Source organism: Anolis carolinensis, unplaced genomic scaffold (genome assembly GCF_035594765.1).
Source record: "Anolis carolinensis isolate JA03-04 unplaced genomic scaffold, rAnoCar3.1.pri scaffold_36, whole genome shotgun sequence".
NCBI lineage: Eukaryota > Metazoa > Chordata > Lepidosauria > Squamata > Dactyloidae > Anolis > Anolis carolinensis.
This window is the reverse complement of record NW_026943845.1, coordinates 82,489-107,086: the sequence shown is the minus strand read 5'-3', so window position 1 is coordinate 107,086 and position 24,598 is coordinate 82,489. Positions and strand designations below refer to the sequence as shown.

Below are 24,598 nucleotides of genomic sequence, written 5' to 3'. Positions count from 1 at the left end.
ATGATATATAAAAATTAAAATAATAATAATAGTAGTAGTAGTACTACTACTAATAATAATAATGCAGTGGCAATGAGCCTGCATCTCGTTTGCCTTTTGCTTTGCTGCCTTGCAATGGATCCGAGACCCACTTTTGTTGCTGTTTTAATTAACGGCTTGTTTTTCCGGCCGTGTTCCCGGATGGGGTTGTTTCTTTAAACGGCTTTGAAAACTTGTTTTTTTCCCCGAAATGTGTTCTCTTTGCTTTTGCTGGCATTGCTTTCATCTGTTCCTTGCCTCCAGTCTCCTGGCGGCGATGTAAACAGACACAGCCGCCGCCAACAACACAAAGACCCAAATATTTGTCTTTCTGGGCAAGGCCCTGTGTGTGTGTGTGTGTGCAGAAAAGTGGTCCGAACCATTGATTTGCAAAAGCGCCTGCGCACGGTACGCAGGCATTTCTGGGTTTGCTGCATCGTGCAGGCCGGCACGGACTGCAGGGCCCATCCTCCCTCGCAGTCCAGGCAGATGGGACTTGTGGTTCCACTGCATCCTGTCTCAAAGCCTGCAACTGCAGGAGGATCTTTCTGAGCCAAGTTAGACCTTCTTCCTTCCTTCTTCCTTCCCGTCTTTCTTTCTTGTTTCTGTCCCGCTCCCTTCTTTCATTTCCTTCCTTCCTTTTCTCTCTTTTTGTTCCTCTTCCTAATTCATTCCTTTCCTTCCTTCCTTCCTTTTCTTTCTCTTTCTTTTGGTTTCTGCCTCTTTCCTTCCTTCCTTCCTCTTTCGTGTTTCTCTGTCCTTCTTTCCTGCCTTCCTTCCTTTCCTTCTTCCTTCCTTTTCTCTTTCTTTTTTTGTTCCTATCTCTCCTTCCTTCCTTCCTTCCTTCCTTCCTTCCTTCCTTCCTTCCTTCCTTCCTTCCTTCCTTCCTTCCTTCCTTCCTTCCTTCCTGTTTCTTTCTCTTTTGACAGAAGGCAATTAGCCAAACTTCCTTCCTTCCATTTCTTTTATTTCTCCTTTCTTCTTTCCATTCTTTCTTCCTTTTTTCATTTCTCTTTCTTTTTTGTCTCTATGTCTCTCCTTCCTTCCTTCCTTCCTTCCTTCCTTCCTTCCTTCCTTCCTTCCTTCCTTCCTTCCTTCCTTCCTTCCTTCCTTCCTACCTACTTTGTTTCTCGCTCTCTTTGGCAGAAGGCAATCAGCCAAACTTCCTTCTTTTTTTTCTTTCCTTCTTTTTCTCTTTCTTTTTTCTTCCTACTTCTTCCTTCCTTCCTTCCTTCCTTCCTTCCTTCCTTCCTTCCTTCCTTCCTTCCTTCCTTCCTTCCTTCCGTCCTTCCTCTCTCTCTCTCTTCCTCTCCTTCCAGAGAAGGCAATCAGCCAAACTTCCTTCTTTTCTTTTCTCTTTCCTTCCTTCTTTTTCTCTCTTTTTTCTTCCTACTTTTTCCTTCCTTCCTTCTTTCCTTCCTTCTTTCTCCTTTTCCTTCCCAAACCCATTCCTGTGAAGGACCACCTCGAAGACCCCTCCCCGTATATATCTGTGTGTGTTTGGGTCTATTTTCAAAGGTGGGGGCCAGTCAACAAACCCCCCCAAAGCGAGGAAGGGGGTGCGGAGGGGGAGAAATAGATGGGGGGGGGGATTGAGATGGGGGGGGGGGGAGATTGAGGGGATATCAATAAAAATCTTCCTATAAAAATAGAGACATCGAACGAACAAAGAGGGGGGGGAAGAGGAGGAGGACGAGGGGGGGGGCTGTACTTTGCCCTCCGCTGACCGCTGGCCCTTAGCTGCCCTTCGCCCCCTTGCCCTTCTCCCCTTTTGGGGGGCCCCCTCCGGCCGCCCCCCTCGGGCTCCCCGGGCTGAAGTCGTCCCGGTCGTCGTTGTCGGAGCTGCACTCGCTGAGGTCGGTGATCTCCAGCTCCGAGTCGGGGTCTTCCTCCTCTCGGGCCCCGGGCCCCGGGCTCTGCGGGCGCCCCCCCGGGGGGGCCTCCTTCTCCGCGCGGGGGGAGGGGCGGGCGTGGGGGGCCAGGCAGAGGCGGGGGAGGGGCGCCCCGCACCCCAGGGCCCCGGGCCCCCCCTCGGCCGGCAGCAGGGTCACGGGCCCCACCGAGGAGGGCAGCGGGGGCGCCAGGGACCCCGCCAGCGGGTTGGGGTAGAAGTGGGGCGCGTAGAGGGAGGCCGGCAGCTTGGAGCCCCCCAGGGGGAAGGCCCCCGACAGGTACGGGTTGAAGCCCCACGGGAAGTCCGCAAAGGGCGAGCCCCCGCCCCGGACACCCCCGCCGGACACCGCCGCCGCCACGCCTCCGCCAGCGCCGTAGGGGGTCAGCAGGCCGCCCCCGGGGGGCTTCGAGAACCCCCCCGACACACCTGCAGCGGAAGAAGAAGAAGGAGAAGAAGAAGAGCAGATGGGCCGGTCAGGGTGGAGAGCAAACGGGAAGAGGGGCCCAAGAGGACATCCAGTCCACCCCTTCATCATCATAACCAATCGCTCTTGACAGAGGCTGTACAAGCTCAGCTTAGTAATAGTGGTACCCTATTTCCCCTAAAATAAGACATCCCCAGAAAATAAGACCTAGTAGAGGTTTTGCTGAATTGCTAAATATAAGGCCTCCCCCAAAAGTAAGACCTGGCAAAGTTTGTGTTTGGAAGAATGCCCAAAGAACAGAACACCAGAGCAGGCAGGATACCAGTTGGATATGGAAATAATGGTAGTAACAAGAAATTTGTGACAGAAGTCACTGTTTGTTTGGTTTGGTTATGTTGGTTTGTGATGACAACTACTGTACAGTCTATAACAGGGGTCCTCAAACTTTTAAAGCAGAGGGCCGGTCCACAATCCTTCAGACTGTGGAGGGGCCGAATTATCATTTGAAAAAAAAAACTAACCAATTCCTATGCACACTACACATGTCTTATTTGTAGTGCAACAACAACAACAACAATGAAAGAACAATACAATATTTAAAAATCAAAACAATTTTAACCAACATAAACCTATCAAGATTTCAATAGGAAGTGTGGGCCTGCTTCTGGCCAATGAGATAGTCAGGTTAATTAGGATTGTTGTTGTTGTTGTTGTTGTTGTGTGCCTTCAAGTCATGTCAGACTCTGGGCGAACCTAAGTCTAAAATTATTTATTTATTCATTTACTACATTTATTTACTACATTTATATCCTACTCTTCTCACCCCGAAGGGAACTCAGAGCAGCTGTATGTACATACAATATATTATATTATTAGCATAGCACAATATTAGCATTATATATTACTATATTGAACTATACCACTATATTGTAATATATGTAATATATAACATATAATTAATATTATTTTATTTATTTATTTATTACAACATTTATATCCCGCCCTTCTCACCCAACAGGGGACTCAGGGCGGCTTACAATAAAAAACACATATAAAAACTGTACAATACACTATAAATCAGTTAAAAAAATAACTTACATAAGACATTCATAAAATGCATTATAAAATACAGATAGGCATGTTCAAGTTTAAAAGACCGGGTCTGTCAATTGAGTTCCATATAATATTATTATATGGTACTAGCTGTGCCCGGCCACGCGTTGCTGTGGCGAAGTATGGTGGTATGGGAAATAAAGTACAGTAGAGTCTCACTTATCCAAGCCTCGCTTATCCAAGTTTCTAGATTATCCAAGCCATTTTTGTAGTCAATGTTTTCAATATATCGTGATATTTTGGTGCTAAATTCGTAAATACAGTAATTACTACATAGCATTACTGCATATTGAACTACTTTTTCTGTCAATTTTGTTGTAAAACATGATGTTTTGGTGCTTAATTTGTAAAATCATAACCTAATTTGATGTTTAATAGGCTTTTCCTTAATCCCTCCTTATTATCCAAGATATTCACTTATCCAAGCTTCTGCCGGCCCGTTTATGTTGGATAAGTGAGACTCTACTGTATATATATATATACTAGCTGTGCCCGGCCACGCATTGCTGTGGCGAAGTATGGTGGTATGGGAAATAAAGTATTGAGGAATTGGTGGTAGTTAAGGTAAAGGGTCCCCTGGGCTGAGTGGGTTGCTAGGAGACCAAGTGAGCGGAGCTTAGCCTTCTAACTGGCAGCAATTGGATAAAAACAATTATTCCTCTCCCTCTAATTAGGACTTTATTTTTCTTTTCTTTTTGTTGTATCAACCTAGAGGCATGGATGAGGGGTTGTGCTGTCAATTTTTGAGGTTTTGGGGTGTTTACTTTTGTTGTTTTGTCCGCTGCCGTGATGCCATCACTCTTTTATATATATAGATTATTAGTATTATATTGTATAAAATGATAATATTATTATCAATATCATATGTATATACAATATATTATTAAAACTGATATAAAAATTATATTATAAATGAGGGTGGGGGCCACATCCGGCCCCCGGGCCTTAGTTTGGGGACCCTTGGTCTATATATATAAAAAGGGTAATGAAATTTCGGCCTAGGACAAAACAACAAAACTACACATCCCAGAAACACTAAACTTGGCAGCACAACTCCTCATCCATGCCTCTACGTTCATACAACAAAAAGCTCCAGCTACTCCAGAAAACAGCCAGGCTTTGAGACTGCAAGGCTATTCACTGCTATTCCACCTGGCCAACAAAGGAATCCCATAAGTCACAGCAACGCGTGGCCGGGCAAAGCTAGTATAGAATAAATGTTCATTTTTTTGTTCTACAATAAATGTGAATTCTTTTTCATGGAAAAATAAGACATCCCCTGAAAATAAGACCTAGAGCATCTTTGGGAGTAAAAAATAATAAGACAGTGTCTTATATTATTTTTTACTCCCAAAGATGCTCTAGGTCTTATTTTCAGGGGATGTCTTATTTTTCAGGGAAATGCGGTAGTCGTAATAATAATAATAATAATAATAATAATAATAATAATAATAATAATAATAATAGACACCTCCAAAATCATGTGGCCACTGGCATGACTGCATGGAGCGCCAATGTTACCTTCCCTATTGCTGTACTCGCATTGGCATGTTTTCTAACTGCTAGGTTGGCAGAAGCTGGGGCAAACAGCGGGAGCTCACCCTACTCCCTGGATTCAAAATGCCGACCTTTCCGTCAGCAAGTTCCGCAGCTCAACAGTTTAACCCGCTGCACCATTGGGGGCTCCTATAATAATAATATACCGGTATTAATAATACTAAGGAGCCCCGGTGGCACAGTGTGTTAAAGCGCTGAGCTGCTGAACTTGCAGACCGAAAGGTCCCAGGTTCAAAGCCCACTGTTGCTCCAGCTCCTGACCACCTAGCAGTTTGAAAACATGCCAATGTGAGTAGATCAATAGGTACCGCTCTGGCAGGAAGGTAATGGCGCTCCATGCAGTCATGCCAGTGGCCACATGACCTTGGAGGTGTCTACGGACAACGCTGGTTCTTCGGCTTAGAAATGGAGATGAGCCCCAACCCACAGAGTCGGTCACGACTGGACTTAACGTCAGGGGAAAACCTTTACCTATTAATAATACTACTACTAGTAATAATAATAATAATAATAATAATAATAATAGAATCCAAGAGTTGGAAGGGATCTCCAAAGACCATCCGGGCCAATCAAGCCATCAATCAAACTTTATGTATATCCTGCTCCATCTCCCCCTGGGGACTCATGCCAACCCTATTCATGTCAAGCAGGAAGGCACCATCCAAGCCCTCCCGACAGATGGCCACACAGGCTCTCCATCCTGTTAGGAAGGGCCTCCCAAAGGCCATCCATGCCAGCCCCCTCCTTTCTGCCGGGCGAGAAAAGCACAAGCCAAGCGCGCACCCTGGCTGGACGCGGCTGTGGAGCGCTGACCACTGGTGTCCTCACCTGACCCCAGGAAGGGGAAGGCGGCCTCCAGGCGAAGCTTCTCCGTCTCCGTCTGGCGGTCAAAGAGGGGGCCGCGGGCAGAGGACGGGTCCCCCAGGCGGGGGCCAGAGAAGAGGCTCTGCAGGGCCTGCCCAGGAAGGAAGGAAAGAGAGACCGGTCAGCAGCCGGAGCCAAAGGGCAAGCGGGGGGGGCACCCCAGAAAGGAAGGAGAGAGGGAAGGAAGGAAGGAAGGAAGGAAGGAAGGAAGGAAGGAAGGAAGGAAGGAAGGGGAAAAGGACGAAAGGCAAGGAGAAAAAGTAAAGGAGAAAGGAAGAAAGAGGAAGGAAGAAACAGAAGGAAAGGAGAAAGAGAGAAAGAGGAAGGAAGGAAGGAAGGAAGGGGAAAAGGAGGAAACAAGAATGAAAGGAGAAAGGAAGAAAAGGAAAGAAGAAACAAGAAGGAAAGGAGAAAGAGAGAAAGAGGAAGGAAGGAAGGAAGGGGAAAAGGACGAAAGGCAAGGAGAAAAAGTAAAGGAGAAAGGAAGAAAGAGGAAGGAAGAAACAAGAAGGAAAGGAGAAAGAGAGAAAGAGGAAGGAAGGAAGGAAGGAAGGGGAAAAGGAGGAAACGGAAGAATGAAAGGAGAAAGGAAGAAAAGGAAAGAAGAAAAAAAGGACGAAAGGGAAGAAGAAAAAGGAAAGGAAAAAAGGAAGGAAAAAAGTTGGAAGGAAACAGAATGAAGAGAGAAAAGGAAGAAAGTGAGAAAAAGAAAGAGGGATAGATAACGGAGGAAAGGAATTCAGAATACGTGAAGTGTGGCGTAATAGTGGATTCGAACCTGGGACTGTGGCTCTGAACAGACTGGGTGCCTATGGGCCAGAAGTGCCACTCTCTCAGCCTCGGAGGGAGGCCAGCAAAGGCAATGGTCAAGGGAGGAAGCCTTGGGAAGGACACTCCACCCTCTTGCAGGCCTGGCCTGGACCCCACAAAGGAGGCAAGGGGAAGGGGCCGGGCTGTGGCGCAGGCTGGTGAGCAGCCTGCTGCAATAAATCACTCTGACCATGAGGTCATGAGTTCGAGGCCAGCCCGTGGCGGGGTGAGCACCCGTCAATTAAAAATAAAAAATAGCCCCTGCTCGTTGCTGACCTAGCAACCTAAAAGATAGTTGCATCTATCAAGTAGGAAATAAGGTACCACTTATACAAGTGGGGAGGCAAGTTTAACTAATTTACGAGGTTGGAATGGGGAAGTGCTGTCACAGATGAAGCAGCTGCTCCCCCCTGTGGCCAGAATCGAACATCCCCTCAGGAGAAGGTTAAATTGCCTCTGCGTCTGTCTCTGTCTCGGTTCTATGTGTATTTGGGCATTGAATGTTTCCTCTATATGCATATAATGTGATCCGCCCTGAGTCCCCTTCGGAGTGAGAAAGAAGGGCGGAATATAAATACTGTAAATAAATAAATAATAAATAAGGTACCTCTGGGGTGAGTGGGGGGCACTCGGCCCCGTGGCCCCCGCCTCCTCCTCCTCCTCCTCCCCCGCCCCCTCCGAAGGGGTTCTGGGCCAGCAGGAAGGGGGAGCTGGCCGCCATGTCCAGCAGCGGGTAGTTGACCAGCACCACTTTGCTGAAGTTGAACTTGTAGGTGAAGCGCTTGCCCTTGGTCTTGTGCAGGATGCGCTTGTTGTAGTAGTACCTGAGAAAGCAAGAGAGATGACCCATATATCATAGAATTATAGAGTCAGAAGGGTCCCCCAAAGGCCATCTAGTCCATAGAGAATAGTTAGATATAAATGAGAGATCATGCATACAGTATGTCAGAATTATAGAGTCAGAAGGGACCCCCAAAGGCCATCTAGTCTATATAAAATAGTTAGATATAATTGCAAGAGAGAGAGATGATACATATAACATAGAATTATAGCATCAGAAGGGGCCCCAAAGGCCATCTAGTCCATAAAGAATAGTTAGATATAAATGAGAGATTATGCATACAGTATATCAGAATTATAGAGTCAGAAGGGACCTCCAAAGGCCATCTAGTCTATATAAAATACTGTAGTTGGATATAATTGCGAGAAAGATGATACATATAACATGGAATTATAGAGTCAGAAGGGACTCCCAAAGGCCATCTAGTCCATAGAGAATAGTTAAATATAATTGAGAGAGAAAGCAAGAGAGATGACCCATAGATAGATATAATTTAGAGAGAGATTATACACATATCAGAATTACAGATTCAGAAGGGACCTCCAAAGGTCGTCTAGTTCAAATTTATTCTGCCAGGCAGGGAGACACCATCCGATCCCTCCTGACAGATGGCCACCCAGCCATTGACAGAGATATAACAGAGAGAGGGAGAGAGAGATCATACATATATCACAGAATGCAAGAGTCAGAAGGGATCTCCAAAGGCCATCTAGACCAATCTCATTCTGCCAGGCAGGGAGACACCATCCGATCCCTCCCGACAGATGGCCACCCAGCCATTGACAGAGATATAACAGAGAGAGAGAGAGAGAGATCATACATATATCACAGAAACAGAAGAGTCAGAAGGGATCTCCAAAGACCATCTAGACCAATCTCTTTCTGCCAGGCAGGGAGACACCATCCGATCCCTCCTGACAGATGGCCATTCAGCCACAGATTGCCAGATATAGTTGAAAGGGAAATAGTACATATATCATAGGAGACTAGAGTTGGGAGCGCCCCCAAAGCCCATCGAGTCCAAACCCATTCTGCCAGGCAGGGAGACACCATCTGATCCCTCCCGACAGATGGCCACCCAGCCATTGACAAACAGAAAGAGAGAGAGAGAGAGATCATACATATTTCACAGAATGCAAGAGTCAGAAGGGATCTCCAAAGACCATCTAGACCAATCTCTTTCTGCCAGGCAGGGAGACACCATCCGATCCCTCCTGACAGATGGCCATTCAGCCACAGATTGCCAGATATAGTTGAAAGGGAAACAGTACATATATCATAGCAGACTAGAGTTGGGAGGGGCCCGCAAAGCCCATCCTGCCAGGTTTTATTGATTGTGTTTCGCATTGTCTTTGGTGCAAGGCCTCTGTTGTGGGAGGGGGATTTGGGGGGTCGGAGTGGGTCCTGCATTGCCGTGAATCCTGGGAACGGAGCACAAAGGCCTCCCTTCCCTTCCGCCGAACGGATTTCGCACGGATGCCAAACATGTGTCGTCCTCTGAAGCCCCAGAAAGCATCCTTTTCATCTCGGCGACGTATCGCTTCCCGCTTTTGATCCATCGATTGATTGATCGATCAGTCGATTAAAACCCGCCGGAGGGGTCAGTGGGGTTCCTCGCCGGGCGCCGCTTTTGATGCTACAAATCCCGCTCTCTTCCGGCCTCCCTTCAAAGCCGCCCTTTCCTTCGGGACCTTCGATCGGCGGCAATATTTGTTATTGCTTATTAATTAACTGCCCGCCCTTCCTGAGAGAGAGAGAGAGAGACTCCGGCGCTAATGAATATTTATGAGGGACTAAGCACTATTGACACTCCCGATTAACTCGGCCGGGGAATTCTCTTCCCAGTGAATAAATCCTGGGTTGCCAGGAGCCCTTTCTTCTTGCCGGAAGCCTTTTCCCCCCCATAATAAACCAGTTTAAAGGTTTATTATGGGCTGCAGGTCCCAGTAAGCAATGGCCAGTGATGCGGGAATGCTTGGCTGATGGGGTTTTGAAGCTGAGGCTGAGTGGCCACCTCTTGAGGGTGCTTTGATTGTGTTTCCCTGCCTGGCAGAATGGGAGGGGTGGGCTAGATGGCCCTTGGGGACCCCTCCTAAGTCTCGTGGAATATAGGGTGCTAGGAGTCCAATAGAGTGTCCTTCTCTAGAGACTTTTCAGCAGAGGCTGTATGGCCATCTCTCGGGAGAGATCAGATGGTGTTTGGACTAGATGTCCTTTGGGGGACCCTTCCAATATGATTTAGACTCAGAGTGTGGATAGCCATCTGTCGGGAAGGATTGGATTGTGTTTTCCTATGTAGCAGAAGGGGGTTGGACTGGATGTCCTTTGGGGTCTCTTCTAGGATATTATTAATAATAATAATAATAAGAAGAAGAAGTAGATGGCTGTCTGTCAGGAGGGATCAGGTGGTATCTTCCTCCCTGGCAGAATGGGTTTGGACTAGATGGCCTTTGGGGGTCCCTTCCAAGAGATTATATATGTATAATCTCTCTCTTAATCATATCTATCAATCTATGGCTGGATGGTCATCTGTTTGGAGAGATCAGATATTGTCTTCCTGCCTGGAAGAATGGGTTTGGACTAGATGGTCTTCAGAAGTCCCTTCCAACTCCAAGTGCTATGATATGTGTATTCTCTCTCTCTTTCTCTCTACTCTATTTATGTACTATATCGATCTACTGCATCTATCTATTTATGTACTCTATCTATGTATCTATCTATGGCTGGATGGCCATCTGTTGGGAGGGATCAGATGGTGCCTTCCTGCCTGGCAGAAGGGGAATGGACTGGATGACCTTTGGAGGACCCTTCCAGCTCTAAGATTCTATGATATATGTATCATCTCTCTCTGAATTCTATCTATCTATCTATCTATCTATCTATCTATCTATCTATCTTTCATCTACTGTATCTATTTATTTATCTATCTATCTATTCATCTACTGTATCTATCTATCTATCTATCTATCTATCTATCTATCTATCTATCTATCTATCTATCTATCTATGTACTGTATCTGACTATCTACTGTTTATCTATCTATCTGTCTATCTATCTATCTATCTATCTATCTATCTATCTATCTATCTATCTATCTAATCTATTCATCTACTGTATCTATCTATCTACTGTATCTCTATCTATCTATCTATCTATGGCTGGATGTCCATCTGTTGGGAGGAATGGGATATTGTCTTCCTTCCTGCCATCTTTCTCTCTTTTCTATCTCTATCTATCTATCTATCTATCTATCTATCTATCTATCTATCTATCTATCTATCTATCTATCTATGGCTTGGCTAAGCATGGGCCGGTAGGCTGCTAGGAACTGTGGGTGTTGGGAGTCCAAAACACCTGGAGGGAGGGCCGGAGTTGGCCCAGGCCTGGGCTAGACTCTGTTCTAGGCTCTCGGTGGCACATAGCTCAATAGAAGAGCGCTGTGCCAGGTGCATGCTTGGTCAGGGGATGGTGGGAGTTGTAGTGCACATACACGCACGCAGACCCACCTGAGTGCCCGGCTGAGCTTGTCGTAGTTCATGTGGGGCTTGCACTTGCGGATGCCCCAGAGCCGGGCCACCTCGTCGGGGTCCTTGATGACGAACTCCCCGTAGTCTCCCTGCCAGGCGATGACGTTCTGGTACTCCTCCTTCTGGAGCAGCTCCAGGATGAAGTGCCACAGCTGGATCTGCCGCGAGCCGGGGCTCGACTCCGGCTTGTAGGCCCAGTCGGGGAAGGCGAACCCTGGACCGGAAGAAACACATAGTTACGCCCATGGTGAGTTTTCTCCCTGGGTCATCGGTGTCATTATTCCCTCTTTGGGTCTATCAGAAAAAACACGGGGAGAAGTTTACCAAGCTGCGGCAAGACCTTTGGAACACTCTGCAGCAGGACATGATGAATCCCTCATCATCAAGTCTCAACCAATTCAACACACGGTTAGTGTTTAAACAGAGGCTGGATGGTCATCTGGCCCATATCCACATTGAACTTGCCCTGTCACTTTATAGTTTGATTTCCATTCAGATTTACCTTCCTTACTTGTCGTATCTATTTGATGTATGTTTTATTCTGTAATAGACACTCCCTTCATCAATTTAACTCTCGCCCAGACTGTTGTCCTATATTGGACCTTTTAACGCCTTGGATGATTATTTAATATTTTAATTATGTCGATTTTAAATCATGACTTGTTAATTTGTTTTTTAAATGCATTCTTTGATGTCTTAACTGTTGTTTTTATCTATATATATAAAAGGGTAATGAAATTTCGGCCTAGGACAAAACAACAAAACTACACATCCCAGAAACACCAAATTTGGCAGCACAACCCCTCATCCATGCCTCTACGTTCATACAACAAAAAGAAAAGAAAAATAAAGTCCTAATTAGAGGGAGAGGAATAATTGTTTTTATCCAATTGCTGCCAGTTAGAAGGCTAAGCTCCACCCGCTTGGTCTGCTGCCAGTTAGAAGGCTAAGCTCCACCCGCTTGGTCTGCTGTCAGTTAGAAGGCTAAGCTCCACCCGCTTGGTCTGCTGTTAGTTAGAAGGCTAAGCTCCACCTGCTTGGTCTGCTGTCAGTTAGAAGGCTAAGCTCCACCCGCTTGGTCTGCTGTCAGTTAGAAGGCTAAGCTCCACCCGCTTGGTCTGCTGTCAGTTAGAAGGCTAAGCTCCACCCGCTTGGTCTGCTGTCAGTTAGAAGGCTAAGCTCCACCCGCTTGTTCTGCTGTCAGTTAGAAGGCTAAGCTCCACCCGCTTGGTCTGCTGCCAGTTAGAAGGCTAAGCTCCACCCGCTTGGTCTGCTGTCAGTTAGAAGGCTAAGCTCCACCCGCTTGGTCTGCTGTCAGTTAGAAGGCTAAGCTCCACCCGCTTGGTCTGCTGTCAGTTAGAAGGCTAAGCTCCACCCGCTTGGTCTGCTGTCAGTTAGAAGGCTAAGCTCCACCCGCTTGGTCTGCTGTCAGTTAGAAGGCTAAGCTCCACCCGCTTGGTCTGCTGTCAGTTAGAAGGCTACGCTCCACCCGCTTGTTCTGCTGTCAGTTAGAAGGCTAAGCTCCACCCGCTTGGTCTGCTGTCAGTTAGAAGGCTAAGCTCCACCCGCTTGGTCTGCTGTCAGTTAGAAGGCTAAGCTCCACCCGCTTGGTCTGCTGTCAGTTAGAAGGCTAAGCTCCACCCGCTTGGTCTGCTGTCAGAAGGCTAAGCTCCACCCGCTTGGTCTGCTGCCAGTTAGAAGGCTAAGCTCCACCCACTTGGTCTGCTGTCAGTTAGAAGGCTAAGCTCCACACACTTGGTCTCCTAGCAACCCACTCAGCCCAGGGCCACTTCAATCAGGCCTCTTCCACACTGCCTATAAAATAAGATTATCTGATTTCAACTGGATTATATGGCAGTGTAGACTCAAGATGAGCACCAACCCCCAGAGTCAGACATGACTGGACTTAATGTCAGGGGAAAACCTTAGCCTTTACCTTAACTACCACCAGTTCCTCAATACTTTATTTCCCAGACCACCAGACTTCGCCACAGCAACGCGTGGCCAGGCACAGCTAGTGATATTATATGATTGTATTGGGCTTGCCGCTGTGTGAGCCGCTCTGAGTCCTTGTTGGGGAGATGGAGACGGCATACAAAAACAAAATTATTATTATTATTATTATTATCATCATCATCAGTCAGGAAAGCTTTGATTGTGTCTTCCTGCCTGGCAAAAGGGGGGTGGACTGGATAGCCCTTGGGTTCCCTTCCAGCTCAAGGATTCTATAAACAGAGGCTGGGTGGCCATCTCTCAGGAAGGATCAAATGGTGTCTCCCTGCCTGACAGAATATCAGACTTTGAAGGTCCCTTCTGACTCCAAGATTCTTTTATATATGTATCATATCTCTCTCTCTCAACTATATCTGTCTAGGGCTAGATGGCCATTTGTTGGGAGGGATCGGACAGTGTCTTCCTGCCTTAATTTTCCAATGCAAATGAACCCATGGCTACCATGAATCAGTGGTGAGTCAACACATCACTGCACCACAACATCCATCAACATTGGCCAAAAGCTTGGCTGCTGCTGCTGTTGCTGTTGCTGTGAATGTCACTAATATCTATCTGCTCCTGCCTTTGTCCCAGAGCTGAAAGAATCATGCCCAGCTCTTTCAGCCGCTCCTCATAGGGGTTATTCTCCAGACCCTAGGTCATTTTAGTCTCCCTCCTCTGGACGCTTTCTAGCTTGGAGTCAACATCTCCCTTTGTCCAGAATTGGACAAAGTCTGATTCCAGGTGTGGTCTGACCAAGGCAGAATAGAATACAAGAGGAGCAGGACTTCCCTGGATCTAGACACTAGACCAGGCCAAAATCCCATTGGCTTTTTTAGCTGCCGCATCACATTGTTGGTTCATGTTTAACTTGTTGTCCACGAGGACTTCAAGATCATTTTCACACGTTCTGAAAGGGGGCATATATGCTGCATGTATTGTTTCTGTTAATGTTACTACTATTTATCTGCTTCTGACTTTGTTCCAAAGCTTAAAAGGGAACTCTTGTCTATGTGTATATGTACGTGTGTATGCTACGCACAATAGCATTGCATAACATAGCATTGCATTGTAATGCCCTACATTGCATTACTTTGCATTGTATTACTTTGCATTGTATTGCCCTACATTGCATTCTTTTGCATTGTGTTGCCCTGCATTACATTGCATCAGGTTGCATTGCCTTGCATGGCAAAGGGAGTTGCGCCTAGTATTGCTGCCTCTCCGAGAATATTCTGGGGGGGGGGGGGGGTCCTGGGATTTTGCATTGCATTGCATTGCACTCCTGTATTCTGCACTGCATTGCATCAGTTTGCATTGCATTGTCTTGCATTGCCTTGCACTGCCTTGGATGGCAAAGGGAGTTTGTGCCTAGCATTGCCACCTCTCTGAGAATATTCTGGGAGGTCCCGTGATTTTGCATTGCATTGCCTTGCCTTGCCTTGTCTTGCATGGCAAAGGGAGCTTGTGCCAACATTGCTGGCTCTCTGAGAATATTCTGGGGGGTCCTGGGATTTTGCATTGCATTGCCTTGCCTTGGTTTGCATTGCATTGCCTTGCATGGCAAAGGGAGCTTGCGCCTAGCATTGCTGCCTCTCCGAGAGTATTCTGGGGGGTCCCGGGAGAGCCCTTCCTCCTGCATTTCCCCCAAATTGGGAAGTTTCCTGCAGGCCTTTCCCCTCCTGGATGGCAAGCCTTGGTGCAGAAAAGCAGAGAGAGAGCCGGTCGGTCTCCCCGAGGAGTCCTTCCTTCTCGGCCGGCCGGCGTTGGGGTCACCTCCAAACCTCCGGCCAATTAATCACGGCGAAAAGTAACTTGGGGAAGGGGATTAGGAGAGGCGCTCCGCGAGAGGTCAAGCCAGGCCCGGCTCAGATCTGTGCCTCTATCTATGAATCTATCATTAACAGGCCTAATGAACTGCTGATCAATGCCTTGATTTTCAGTTACACGGAGCACCTTTGGCACCGAGCAGTAAATTGCATTCCCGGCCTCGTCTCCCCCAAAGGCTCTTGAAATACACTGCGCTCAAATGCCTTTGCCAGAGAGAGAGAGAGACAGAGAGAAAGAGAGAGATGGAGGCAGGAAGAAGGCCCGATTGGTGCCCACAGGGAGGGGAAGGGCCCCCCAGAGGCCATCTAGTCCAACCCCGTTGCCATTCAGGCCAAGCTAAAGCCTTCTCAAAAGATGCCACGCCAACTCATGAAGAAGGAGAGCCCACCGCCATCCCAAGGAGGTCCCGTATTGCACCGGGTTTGGAAGGGACCCCCAAAGGTCATCTAGTCTCATGGGTAACACTATGTAACCAAGGGTGATTGTGCATTTTCCAGGTTATATGTGTTGTGGTAATCTCTGAGCGGTTAGACTCAATGTAACCCTCTCTCTGGGGGAGATTCCACCAAAATGCAGCAGAGTAGCAAAAGCAAAAGCTTTCAAATGCAACAGTTATTTACATGGGGCGAGCAAGAGAAGCCTTTGACCATTTAGGATTGCAATGGAGTGCAGAGTCTCAGTAAAAGTTCAAAAAGTATTTATTCTGGTAAAAAGAACACCATTGTAGATAGAAAGGCTTGGGAGCTGTCTAGTCTACTCTAGACTGGTTTCTAAGGAAAAATAAGAAAGGAAAAATAACAAACATCTAAATAGTTACACCTTTCCAGGAGAGACAGCAAGATGCTGCTTGTTAGCTAGAAGAACAAAGGGAGAAGAGAGAACCAAAAATGGTTCCAGTTTATTGGGGCCATAAAAGACATTCTGACCAATGAGAAGTTAGTGTCCCTGGAGAGTCACATTTCTACTAACTTCAAAGTAAGGGATGTGATGTAAACAGGATAGAGTGAAACACAGTGAAGCCTGTCTAGGCATGCTTTGGAAACAGAGAAAGGATTCCCTCAATCTAACTCTATACTCTATCTGACTACATCTAGACTTGAGTAGTGCAGGGTGATTCCCAACACTATACTCATCCTAATTCCCAATAACCTTGCAAGGTAGGCCTCTTCCTAGCCCATTCTCCATTATACTCTTCTTACTTTCCTACAACCCTGCGAGGTAGGCCTCTTCTTAGCCCATTCTCCATTATAACCTTGGTCCATTCCCCAGTGTCCTCATCCTACTCCCCAACAGCCCTGCGAGGTAGGCTTCTTTCTATCTCATTCCTCATTATACTCATCCTACTCCCCAACAACCTTGCAAAGTAAGCCTCCTTCTATCCCATTTCTCATTATGCTCATCTTACTTCCCAACAACCCTGCGAGGTAGGCCTCCTTCTGGTCCATTCTCCATTATACTCATCCTATCAAACACTGGTCCATTTCCCAATGTCCTCATCCTACTCCCCAACAACCCTGCGAGGTAGGCCTCCATCTCATGTAGGAACCATGCCATCCTGCAAAGGCAAGGCTGTGTCTCCTCCATCCTTCCTTCTTCCTTCCTTCCTTCCTTCCTTCCTTCCTTCCTTGCTTGCTTCCTCCCTGCCTCTCTCCTCCGCCCGGCCCGGCCTTCACCAGTGGCGCTCTGCCTTTGCAGGGGAGGCGCATGGCCGGCTAATGAGGCCTGCAAGGCAGTGGTCCTTGGGGGCCGTCCGGGCAAAGAGTGCCCTGCGGTCAGAGAAAGCGAGGCCTTTGATTGCCCCGTTTGCCCCGCAGCCTCCCTCTCGCAGCTACAAGCCCCGGCCCGGCTGCTCCTGATGCGCCGCCTGATGCGCCAGGCCCAAGGGGCAGATTTCAATGCAAAGAAAGAACAAGAAAGAGAGAGCGGGGGGGGGGGGGGATCTGGGGGGAATGTGATTATTCCTGGGGTCCAAAAAAGGAACCTAATTGGGAGACGCATCAACCAAAAGGGAGGAGGGGGGGGGCAGATGGCGCAGGTCGGTGCGCTCTTCGTCGCATCCCCCCAAATCAATGCGTGTTTGCAAAATCAAATTTTCCCGAAACGAAGGGGGATGTTTTACATTTATCGGAGGCCCTCCAAGGGTTTTTCCGAACGAGGGAGGAATGGAGACGGTTTCCCATAAATAAATAAGTGCCTTTGCGATGTCTCGGTGTTTGAATTTATCCACAAGGCAGCTTAGCAAAAGTTAAAGCGCAACGGCAGAAGTGGCACACCGAACAAAAGTGCACGCCATACAAGTGCACTGCACACCAGGGCGGAAATGGCACACCGTACAAAAGTGCACGCTATAAAGGTGCATGCCATGCAATGGTGGAGATTGCATACCATACAGTTGTGTGTGTCATAAAAGTGCATTGCACACAGTAGTGGAAATTGCACACTGTACAAAAGTGCACGCCATAAAAGTGCATTCCATGCAATGGTGGAAATAGCACACCATACAGTTGCATGTGCCACTTATGGCATGCACTTCAGATAAACAAATAGCTATACAAAATTCCATACAAAATTGCACACAATGGTGGAAATGACACACTGTGCATGCCATAAAAGTGCATTCCATACAAAAGTGCACACCATAAAAGTGCATTCCATGCAATGGTGGAAATAGCACACCATACAGTTGCATGTGCCACTTATGGCATGCACTTCAGATAAACAAATAGCTATACAAAATTCCATACAAAATTGCACACAATGGTGGAAATGACACACTGTATTATTGTGCATGCCATAAAAGTGCATTCCATACAAAAGTGCACACCATAAAACTGCATGCCACACCATGGTGCAAATGGCACACCATACAGTTGCGTGTGCTACTTATGGCATGCACTTTGGATAAACTAATAGCTATACAAAATTCCATACAAAATTGCACACAATGGTGGAAATGACACACTGTACTATCGTGCATGCCATAAAAGTGCATTCCATACAAAATAGCACGCCATAAAAGTGCATGCCGCACTATGGTGCAAATGGCATACCATACAGTTGTGTGTGCCATAAAGGGGCATTGCATATAATGGTGGAAATGTTACACTGTACAAATGTGCACACCATAAACGTGCATGCCGTGCAATGGTGGAAATGGCACACTATACAGTTGTGTGTGCCATAAAAGTGCATTGCGCACAATGGTGGAAATGGCACACTGTACTATCGTGCATGCCATAAAAGTGCATGCCACACCATGGTGCAAATGGCACACCATACTATTTTGCATACCATAAATGGGCATGCCACACAATAGTGAACATGATAATTAAATTCAAGCATATTAACCCCGTATTTGTTATGAGCAATGATAAATATAGGCCGTGCAACACTTTACATATGATAGAAGGGACCCCAAAGGCCATCCAGTCCAACCCTGTTCTGTGAGACAGAAAGACACCATCCCGAAGGTGCAACGTGCCCAATCTTTGCTTCATGCACCAAGAGATTAAATGTGCAAGATGCCCTTCTCTGCCGTGTGCAAAAGGTGTCTAGGAAACATCCATGGAATTTCCTGCTTAGACTTGGGCCACATCAACAAAGATTTCAAAATCTGGAGGAAAAAATGTGCAATGTTTCTGGCGAGGGATGTTCACTTCTGGGATGCACTTTGGATAAACAAATAGCTCTATCTGTAGACGTTCACCCCAAAGGACCTGTTTGCCAGCCCTGCGAGGTAGGCCTGCCTGGCTTTGAAGGAGGGAAGGAGGGAGGGAGGGAGGGAAGGCAGAGAAAAAAGGGAGGAAGGAGAAAGGGAGGGAAGGAAGAGGAATGTAAGAGGGTGGAAGGAAGGAAGGAAGGAAGGAAGGAAGGAAGGAAGGAAGGAAGGAAGGAAGGAAGGAAGGAAGGAGAAAAGGGACCGGAAGGAGGAGGAGACTTACCTGGGGTCCAAAGCGCAGGGACAGAAGAGGTGAGGAGCAGGTCGGAGACACAGTTGCAGTCCATGGCGAGAGGGTGGGAGTGGGACCTGGAGAGAGAGAGAGAGAGAGAAGGGAGCAGAGGGTGAGGAGGAGGGAGAGAAGGAGGGAAGGAAGGAAGGAAGGAAGGAAGGAAGGAAGGAAGGAAGGAAGGAAGGAAGGAAGGAGGGAAGGGAGGAAGGAAGGAAGGAAAGAAAGAAAAAAAGAGGGAGGGAAGGAAGGAAGGAAGGAAGGAAGGAAGGAAGGAAGGAAGGGAGGGAGGGAGGGAGAGAGGGAAGGAAGGAGAGAAGGAGAGAAGGAAAGAAAGAAGGAAGGAAGGAAGGAAGGGAGAGAGAAAGAGGGAGGAAGAAGGGAGGGAGGGAGGAAGGAGAAAAGGATGGATGGATGGATGGATGGATGGAAGGAAGGAAGGTGGAAGGAAGGAGAGAAGGAAGGAAGGAAAGAAAGAAAGAGGGAAGGAAGGCAGGCGCCAGGAGAGGAAGCACCTCATTCCAGGGAAAGAAGAAGGCAGGGAAGGAGGAGGAGGAGGAGGAGGAGGAGGAGGAAGGGAGGGAAGAGTGGAAGGCAATTCGCAAGACCGAAGGGAAGAAGGGAAGAGGAAAGGAAAGGAGAGGGAGGAAAGGAGGGTTTCAAGGCAGCCCTTCTCCCTCTATTATGCCTTTCTCTTCGGTTTCTCTCTTTGGAAGCCGCCAAGCCCGTCCTTTCCCCCTCCTTCCCGGCCAAGAGAGAAGCAGAAGCCTACAAACACGTGTGAATGCAACAACACGCAAAACACACGTGTAACCAAAAGAGAGCCGCTGCCTTGAAAGCAGAACACAACCATTTATGTTGGAGGAAACTTCCGTCGCACTTGAGCCCAGCAATGTGCGGTCCTTCCTGGAGCAAAACCCGTGTGGACGCGCAGACACGTGTCTATCACAACCCGCGTGTTTGCCTCGACTCGGGTCTGCCTTGGGGGAGTGGACACCTCGGTTTCAACAGGACGCTGCATGAACGGCGTTCATAAAATCAAATGTATACACATTGGAAAGCTCCTTCCTTGTCATAGTAGTAATAATAATAATAATAATAATAATAATAATAATAATAATAATACGAAATCCAGCATATACATCTCATTTGCTGTGTTTGACTGTGTTTTTGTGTCAGCAAAATAATAATAATTTATATCCTGCCCTATCTCCCCAAGAAGACTCAAGACAGATGATGATGATGATGATGACTATTATTATTATTATTATTATTATTATTATTATTATTATTATTATTATTATTATTATTATTATTAGGTTGCTGTGAGTTTCCCTGGCTGTCTGGCCATGTTCCAGAAGCAGCATACTGACGTTTCGCCTGCATCTATGGCAGGCATCCTCAGAGGTTCTGAGGTTCTTTCTCCCAACCAGGACATTATTCCACAGGGATATATATATCAACCCCACTGGCCTAGTTTCCAACAGACCTCACAACCTCTGAGGATGCCTGCCATAGATGCAGACGAAACGTCAGGAGAGACAGACAGACAGACCGACAGATAGAATGATAGGTAGGTAGGTAAGTAAATAGATGACTGACTGATTGACTGATTGATTGATTAAGATAGATAGATAGATAGATAGATAGATAGATAGATAGATAGATAGATAGATAGATAGATAGATAGAGATGGGTAGATAAATAGATACAGACAGACAGATAGATAGAATGTTAGGTAGGTAGGTAGGTAGGTAGGTAGGTAAATAGATGATTGATTGATTGAGACAGATATAGATAGATAGACAGACAGACAGACAGATAGAATGTAAGGTAGGTAGGTAAGTAAATAGATGACTGACTGACTGATTGATTGATTGATTGAGATAGAGATGGGTAGATAAATAGATAGATAGATAGATAGATAGATAGATAGAATGTTAGGTAGGTAGGTAAATAGATGACGGATTGATTGATTGATTGATTGATTGAGATAGATAGAATGATAGGTAGGTAGGTAAATAGATGATTGATTGATTGATTTAGAAAGATAGATAGAATGATAGGTAGGTAGGTAGGTAAACAGATGATTGATTGATTGATTGATTTAGATAGAATGATAGGTAGGTAGGTACGTAGGTAAATAGATGACTGATTGATTGATTGATTTAGAAAGATAGATAGAATGATAGGTAGGTAAATAGATGAATGATTGATTGATTTAAATAGAATGATAGGTAGGTAGGTAGGTAAATAGATGATTGATTGATTGATTGATTTAGATAGAATGATAGGTAGGTAGGTAGGTAGGTAGGTAAATAGATGATTGATTGATTGATTGATTTAGAAAGATAGATAGAATGATAGGTAGGTAGGTAGGTAAATAGATGATTGATTGATTGATTGATTGATTTAGAAAGATAGATAGAATGATAGGTAGGTAGGTAAATGGATGATTGATTGATTGATTGATTGATTGATTTAGATAGAATGATAGGTAGGTAGGTAGGTAGGTAGGTAGGTAGGTAGGTAAATAGATGATTGATTGATTGATTGATTTAGAAAGATAGATAGAATGATAGGTAGGTAGGTAAATAGATGATTGATTGATTGAGATAGATAGACAGACAAGGAAAGGATGATAGATGGAAGATACAAGATACATAAAAAAAGATAGATGGAAGAGTACTGGAAAGATAGACAGAAGATTGCGATAATAAATAGAAGGATAGGGGAAGGCTGGTAGGATAATAGTAGCTAAGTAGATAGGTAGGTAAGTAGGTAGGTAGGTCAATACATAGGTAGGTAAATAGATGACTAATTGATCGAGATTAATAGAGGAAGAATGATAGATGGAAGATATGAGATACATGAAAAGATAGAGGAAGGGTGCAGGAAAGATAGATAGAGGGAGAGAGAAGGAGGGAGGGATGGATGGAGATGGATGGAAAGAGGGATAGAGGAAGGGAAAGGAATGGCAGGATGGAGGGGTTGAAGAATGAAAGGAAGGATGGATGAAGGATAGATTGAGAGATGGGGCGAAGGGGGAGGGTGAGAGGGGTGGATAGATAGAGGGATGGATAAATAGATGAATAGAATGATGGTTGGAGAAATAGATAGATAGATAGATAGAAGGATGGACCCATAAAATGATGGAAGGATGGATAGATAGGATGGATGTGTAGATAGAATGATGAAGGGATGGAGAAATAGATAAATAGAAGAGTGGATAGATAGAATGATGGAGAAATGGATGGATGGATGGATAGAGGGAGGGGGGATGGAATGATGGAGAAATAGACGGATAGATAAAGGTAAAGATAGATAGAGGGATGGATGGATGAAATGATGGAGAAATAGGTGGATAGATAGAGGGATGGATGGATGGATATAGATAGAGGGATGGATGAATGGATGGATGGATGAAATGATGGAGAAATAGATTGATAGCTAGAGGGATGGATGGATGGATTAAATGATGGAGAAATAGATGGATAGACAGAGGGATGGATGGGTGGATGGAATGATGGAGAAATAGATGGATAGATAGAGGGATGGATGGATGGATATAGATAGAGGGATGGATGAATGAATGGATGGATGGATGAAATGATGGAGAAATAGATTGATAGATGGATGGATGGATGGATGGATGGATAGATAAATATTAGATAGATAGATAGATAGATAGATAGAGGGATGGATGGATGGATGGATGGATGAAATGATGGAGAAATAGCTGGATAGATGGAATGACGGAGGGACTGATAGAGGGATGAATAGAATGATGGATGGAGAAGTAGATAAATAGAAGGATGAATAGATAGAATAATGGAGAAATAGAGGGATAGGTAGAGATATTGATAGAATGATGGAAGGATAGAGAAACAGAATGATGGCGGGATAGATAGATAGAAGGATGGAGAAATAGGTGGACAGAGGGATGGACAGAATGAGAAAGAGATGGAAATAGAGAGAGAGAGAGAGAAATGGAGGGCTGGCTAGAGAGAAGGAGGCTGGAGGAATGCAGACATGGACCCCTCCCAAAAGAGGCCCAGGAGAAGCCCCCCGGCCCCCTCCCCTCCTCTGCAGGAAGCCCCCTAATCGCCCCTTCCCCGCAAAGCCCCCCCCCCCTCCGCCCCTCCCTTTCCCTGCTAGTCTGGCTAATCTTCCGTGTGATTTTCGTGCGGGGCCTTTCTTCCTTCAAAGGGGCTCCGGGAGGCGACCCTCCCCCTCCCCTCCCCCTCCCCTTTTCCCGCCCCAGGCCCCCTCCCTCCCCCTCCCCCCCCCCCCCCCCGCCCCAGATGAGAGGCCGGATCATTTCCTTGTTAGTTTTGATTTCGGTTACCGAGGCTTTCAACTTCCCTCCAACCTCCTCCAGAAACGTTATAACAAGTTGCCCTGGGAATTGCGCGCCCCCCCCCCCTCGCCCCCCGCCCCTCCCTGGCTTCCTGCCGCCTTCACGCGCTTCGCTTCGCAGCCTGGCCTCCATCCCCGAAAACAAGGGAGGGGCGCACGGCGGGAGACCCCCCCCCCCCAAAACACACCCCCCGACACTGCCCCCCCCCCAAAGACAGAAGGGGGGAAGGAAGGAAGGACCCCCCCCCCCCTTCGCTCTCACTTCTTTCACTTGGTTCCTGTTCTTCAGAAGAGGGTCCGAAGGGGCTTTAAGAAACTGGCCAGATTACAGAGAGATACAGAGACAGAAGATATGGTTATAGATACAGATATATATATATACATAGAGAGAGAGAGAAGATAGAAGACATAGATACAGATATCTAGAGAGAGAGAGAGGGAGAGAGAGAGAGAGAGAAAGAAAAAACATATATAGAAAGAATATATACATATAGAGAGAAAATATATATATAGAGAGAGAGAATATATATATATATATATAGAGAGAGAGAGAGAATATATATATATATATATATATATAAAGAGAATATATATAGAGAGAGATTGAGAGAGAAAGAATATATATATATAGAGAGAGAGAGAAAGATTGCGAGAGAGAGAGAGAGAGAGAGAGAAAGAAAGAAAAAACATATATAAAGAGAAAGAATATATATAGAGAGAAAGAATATATACATATAGAGAGAATATATATATATATATATAGAGAGAGAGAGAATATATATATATATATATATATATATATATATATATATAGAAAGAGAATATATATATAGAGAGAGATTGAGAGAGAAAGAATATATATATATAGAGAGAGAGAGAAAGAATATATATATATAGAGAGAGAAAGATTGCGAGAGAGAGAGAGAGAGAGAGAGAGAGAGAGAGAGAGAGAGAGAAAGAATATATATAGAGAGAGATTGAGAGACAGAGAGAGAGAATATATATATATATACATATATAGAAAGAGAATATATATATAGAGAGAGAGATTGAGAGAGAAAGAATATATATATATATATATAGAGAGAGAGAAAGATTGCGAGAGATTGAGAGACAGAGAGAGAGAATATATATATATATATATAAAGAATATACAGTATATATAGAGAGAGTTTGAGAGAGCGTGCGAGAGAGAAAGAATATATACATATAGAAATAAATGAATATATATATATATCTCGGCGCTCAATACAGTATGCCTATGGTCACATAACCTTAATAATAATATAATAATAAAACTTTATTTATACCCCGCCACCATCTCCCCAATGGGGACTCGGGGCGGCTTACATGGGGCCATGCCCAAGACAATACAATAAACCATAACATAATACAATTAAATAATACATTACATAAAATAA

General features: G+C 45.7%; 1 protein-coding gene across 2 annotated transcripts in view; it reads right to left on the bottom strand.

The window, feature by feature from the left end:
- Window positions 1-689: 689 nt before the first annotated feature.
- Window positions 690-24,598, bottom strand: part of erfl (ETS repressor factor like) — a 79,872-nt gene continuing 55,963 nt past the window's right edge. For both annotated transcript variants that reach the window (XM_062966847.1, XM_062966846.1), the window contains exons 2-6: window positions 18,813-18,898; window positions 11,029-11,263; window positions 7,288-7,504; window positions 5,835-5,961; window positions 690-2,338 (exon numbers count right to left, since the gene is read on the bottom strand). In XM_062966847.1, coding sequence (XP_062822917.1) covers window positions 1,755-2,338; window positions 5,835-5,961; window positions 7,288-7,504; window positions 11,029-11,263; window positions 18,813-18,876 — 1,227 coding nt within the window. In that variant the 5' untranslated portion in view covers window positions 18,877-18,898 and the 3' untranslated portion in view covers window positions 690-1,754. The remainder of the gene's footprint in view (window positions 2,339-5,834; window positions 5,962-7,287; window positions 7,505-11,028; window positions 11,264-18,812; window positions 18,899-24,598) is intronic.